The sequence below is a fragment of the Lissotriton helveticus genome, chromosome 3_1 (assembly GCF_964261635.1).
Source record: "Lissotriton helveticus chromosome 3_1, aLisHel1.1, whole genome shotgun sequence".
NCBI classification, from domain to species: domain Eukaryota; kingdom Metazoa; phylum Chordata; class Amphibia; order Caudata; family Salamandridae; genus Lissotriton; species Lissotriton helveticus.
Window position 1 is genome coordinate 1,909,220,657 of NC_136061.1, and position 4,741 is coordinate 1,909,225,397.

A 4,741-nucleotide genomic window follows, 5' to 3' on the forward strand; every position below is an offset into this window, starting at 1 on the left:
TTGGTTGATAAGAGTAAAAGGATCCATCGCCTCCGATCTGTGGAATGCAGTTAACATAAGCAAACATGATTTTGCCTCAATTGTATTCAGATTTGATTAAGATGCATTTTTAGGTTTTATTATTATGTACACCATGGGAAAAAATTATAATCTTACGTGCTCTGGTGCAGAACTTTACTTACGAGCAAATCCTTGTATATTCACAACAATAATCAAAGAGACAAACAAGAGTAGCAACAAAGTGTGTTTTGGGAGGGGTGGGGCAGGGTAGCAATTAAGCTTTAAGCCGTGAATAGGGCCATGAATATTTTGTGTTGGAACGGCACAGTACAGCCACTGTTTGACCCGCTCGAGAGCAGGGCAGCCACTTCAATGTAGGAGGGAGGAAAAGAAGGGTGACGAGAACGCCACCCGGGCAGGAGCAGGCCATCGTTTTTTTTTTTTAATTGGTTCACACTGGATGAGACCCGCCACAGCGGATGGCTGACAGCAAGCTCCACTTCTCAAAGACGCATAGGTACGAGTGAGTGTGGAGCGATGGGCACTGCCCACAACCATGACAATAGCGGCATGAACACCAACCCAAGGTAGCAGGCACATGCTGAAAGGAAGCATGGTGTGGCACTAACAGGGAGGAAGGAAACGATGTCGTCTCCTTGCATCCACTCCCCCTCCTCTACAGGCATACGTTGTGGCTTTATGTACAAACCAAAAGCACTATAACTAACTAACCCAACATACATGATGACCAAAGCCGAAAGAGCACTCGGAAACGTGGAAACTTAACATTGGCATGTTGGTTTATTTGTTTTTACTTTCACGGCATAACTGAAGTGCCACGCTCAGCGCACATACCATTTGTCTTCAAGTACACTAAATTGTTGCTACAACAAAGCAAAAGGTTTTCAAATACTATAAAAATATAGTTTAGATTTCGTAAATAAAGTAAAGATAGTGCCGTTTGGCTCAAACAGGTCGAAAATAAATGAAATAGTGCCTTTTGGCTCAACCAAAAACATTTCACAAAACACACAAAGAAAACAATTGGGTTTCATCAAAGTTAACCACTTTCCAAACATAAATAGCAAATATAAGTTAGTATAATCTTAAAAATAAGTGTACAAATATACAATTCTCCTGCTTTGAAACACAAGCAAAGATTACACGATATTTAAATATGCAAGACCTGCACACACTCCAGTCAGTTTAGGCAGATTTACAAGTTCGAATAAATATTTAAATATGCATGACTTGACAGCACTCCAGTCAGTGTACGCACATATTTACACGTCTTCGAATAAAATAAAACATTGCACGGTTATACGTTTTAACACTGCTCTGTGGACTGTATGGCCACTGCTTTGCTACATCAAGGGCATACAAGTTGCTTGCTTTCTATCCGGAGGTGTTCTGTTGCCTTTAGATTTCTTCTGTGGAAAGCCCCACCGCCGTTTATGACAAGCCAATGTCACCAGACACAAAAGTCCATTCAAGGTTTAGTGCAAATCTGTGGGCGTAAGAATGGACGGGTTAATTAATGAGTGAATGAGGCAAAGCCAGGACAGATCGTGTGCAGTAAAACTATGCGATGCATAATATCAAGTTAACTAAACAGAGCGCATTCATGCCTCCCCAGCTCACTTTCCACCAGGCCTACAGGCGTTCACGACTACCCCGCAAAAAAAAGCAGTGCATGTGTGCATTTGCAGCCAACCGTAACAGCATAACAGTATCCAGCTGTCCCCGCCAGAATGGAGGTGGTAAAATGGGCAAGGTGTGATGCAAGCATTTTTCGATTATATCAAGTCCCTCTCATTATGCAGAGCCTCTTCCTCCACAAGAGGACCGGTATCACTTTGTTACGGAGGTCATGCCACGCTAGCCGGCACTGCCTTGCATGACCAACTGACGGGTACGACGCTCTCAACACATGAGGTGCGCAACAAAGGCCCATCTGAGCAGCCCACTGGCTCGGTTATGTACCATGTCCTGAAATGCAAGGTCGTGCCCAGCGCTGCATCTTTCCCCAAAACTCCGACTGTGAACCGGCAAAACAGAAGGACTTGCATGGGGGGGGGGGGGGGCGGATATGGAGGCTCTACCAAATAATAAGAGGTGCCATGACGATTTACTGTCAGACGGCATGCGCATCTTTGGTGCTCACTGTAGAGTGGAAGCTGCTCTTCGAGGCAGTCCCCACAAAGCACTTCTAGAAACGTTAACTGTTCTTCAGAATGGGAGCGAGTGAGTGGAAGGGACGCGGGATGGTGTTAAGGGCAGCGATCCTTACCCTCACCACACCAGTGAATCGACCACCCCTGTGCTTTCAGGGAAGTTAATTCACAGCGCCGTATTTACCTTTTATCACCGGAGCCTCTTGCGCGGGGTCTGCTCGACGGGAATTGTGAACCCCGATGAGGGCAATAGATCACAAGGCGCTTTGGTGTCCACCGACCTCTTCCTCTTCGGAAAGAAATCTGTAAAGGCAAAAAGAATGCTTAGCATAAATAAACAAGCGCACAGCAAAACGCAACAGCATCCTTCGGAAGAAGGTACACGACCTTTTAAACAGCGTGCTTTTTTAAAAGGCCGCACTTTAACTACAACGTTGAGATATCGGGCCAGTGTTAACATCGGGAGCAAAGTAAATAGCCCACATCCAAAACAGCAAGTGAAAATTAATCCTTTGATAGGAGACATGAGCAAGTAACAATTCTAACCTTGAAACATTCTCTGACGCATAACTACGGGTTCCAAGCCCTTTGTAAGGATGGGACTGCGCTGGGAGTATGAATAATATTTCTGCGACATCAGGAGACATTCGGACTACCACTACAGCACCAGAAATCAATGGTTAATCATGGGAACGAGACTGGTGGGGATACCACAGGGGTTTTGAGTGAAAAGTGCCTTCAAGCATTACAGACATTAATAGCTTAATGGGACACAGCTTATTGTTTCACAGGAGAGGCGGGCGCAGTTTGAAATGGCACGCCGGGTGACCACGGAGTGTCCCAATCAGCAAAGCGGTGAACGAGAGAGAACGCACAGAGCCACTGTCGTCTAAGACAAAGCAAGCATTTTTTCAGTTGGTGACAATGCGCGTTATTTACACAACTCGTGTGCGTGGCACATCTTTCACTATATGCTTCAATGAGACTAACAGGAAGGGGGGTGGGCTCGGGACGAGTCCAAAGAGGAGCCGGTGTGTGCACACAAGGGACAAAGGACAGTGTAAACAAAGGACTGTCAGTTGGCAATGTAAACGGCCTGTATATAGAAGACTCAGCCCTGAACCAGGGAGTCTGTGGAGGATGGGGCGCTACGCACGTACACACCCGAGGGTTATCACTCACACCCCACCCTCGGGCAGAGACCCTCGCTCACCTGTGATGCGACATGGACCCTCCGCGGGTCTCCTGACGCCGCCCCGGGCGCAGGGGCCAAGGTCTCGGTTCTCTCGATTGGACTCCTCCCCGGCGCAGTCAGAAGCCGCCGCGGGGCCCGGCCCGGCCGCGCACACAGAGGTCCCCTCCGCCGGTGCCTCCGCTCCCTGCCCCGGCCTGCAGGACCCCTGGCTCTTCTCTCGGTAGAAGGCGGGCACGACGCTGCCGCACACAGGCTCCCAGAGCAGGCCCGAGCCTGGGACCGGGCGCCCGGCCTGGAAGTCGAAGCCCCAGCGGTCTCGGGCCTCCTCCGCCATCCCCTGCAGCCGGCTCTGAAGCTCCCGCCGGAGCTCCCCGTGATCCAGGGGCCCGAAGAGGCTCCGGCGGACCCCGGAGGCCGCCCGCGGGAGCCCCGCTAGGGTCTGCAGCGCCGCTGCGGCCGGGGACAGCGCTACCTCGGACATGGTAGGACTCCTTCGGGAGCAGTAACCGAAGCAGCGGCGTGTCAAGCCGGGGACCCCTGGCTGCAGGTCCCGGTGGTAGCGGCTGGGCGATCCGATGATCCAGGGAAGGGTGGAGAAGCAGTAAAAGCCAAGCTGCGCTCCCCGGCAGGAAGATCGTTATTTCCGATGAACGGGAGTTCCGCGGCGCTCACCTGCCGGCGCGGTGGACGGGGGTTCCCTGCCGCGGAGCACTAACAGATGACGCTTCCGGCTCCCCCTTTCCTTAGATGGACCCTGCGCCCCTCGCTGTCCTCTTTTAAAACCCCTACCGCCGACAAGACAACACAGCCACCATTGGCCGGCTCCTCCCTGCAGACCGCGCCCCTCCCCCTGGCTGCGCACCGCTCCTGGCCGTGCCTGTGCCTGCCCCACCCTGCCCGGGCCCCGCCTGACGCCCGCCCGCCCTGCCTGCCGCTCCCGGCTGTCCTTTGTCTCTCTTTGTGTTCCCTGTGGAAACGGCGCACCACTGCCGGAAGGCTGCTCGCCCAGCCTAGTCCTAAAGTCACTTTTGTTATGTCCACACAACCCCCAGTCAGCTTCGCGCACTTTCGTTGTAGATTTCTGCTGAAACGGTTAAACCAGATATATGCGGGGAGCTTCAAATGTTTTGGACGAAGGCTACTATTATGAGCAGTTGCCGCATCCGAAGCAATGTAATGTAATCATGCGTTTTTAGTGCAATAACATTTATGGTTTAAGAAACCTGGTTTACACATGCTGATTTCATTTAATGAGTTAGACACGTAGACCAGGCGAATATCGGTTCAATTATTATCGATGCCCTGAAATTCCAACACTAAAATCTAAGTTTTTGTTGGTGTCTTTTTATTACGGGTGTTCAGGTTTTCTTCT

General features: G+C 50.7%; 1 protein-coding gene across 1 annotated transcript; it reads right to left on the reverse strand.

Moving 5' to 3' along the window:
• Positions 1-782: 782 nt before the first annotated feature.
• CDKN1C (cyclin dependent kinase inhibitor 1C) lies at positions 783-4,230 on the reverse strand. The gene is made up of 3 exons (XM_078682892.1): positions 3,388-4,230; positions 2,359-2,477; positions 783-1,507 (listed from the first exon to the last, which is right to left on the reverse strand). The coding sequence occupies exons 1-2, from the start codon at positions 3,848-3,850 to the stop codon at positions 2,365-2,367; spliced, it is 576 nt and encodes a 191-aa protein (XP_078539018.1). The 5' UTR covers positions 3,851-4,230; the 3' UTR covers positions 783-1,507; positions 2,359-2,364.
• Positions 4,231-4,741: the final 511 nt, after the last annotated feature.

Coding starts and splice junctions, on each gene's coding strand:
- CDKN1C (XM_078682892.1), bottom strand. CDS start 3,850: ATGTCCGAGGTAGCGCTGTCCCCGGCCGCAGCGGCGCTGCAGACCCTA. Junction 2,478..3,387: donor GGGTCCATGTCGCATCACAG/GTGAGCGAGGGT, acceptor TTGCCTTTACAG/ATTTCTTTCCGAAGAGGAAG.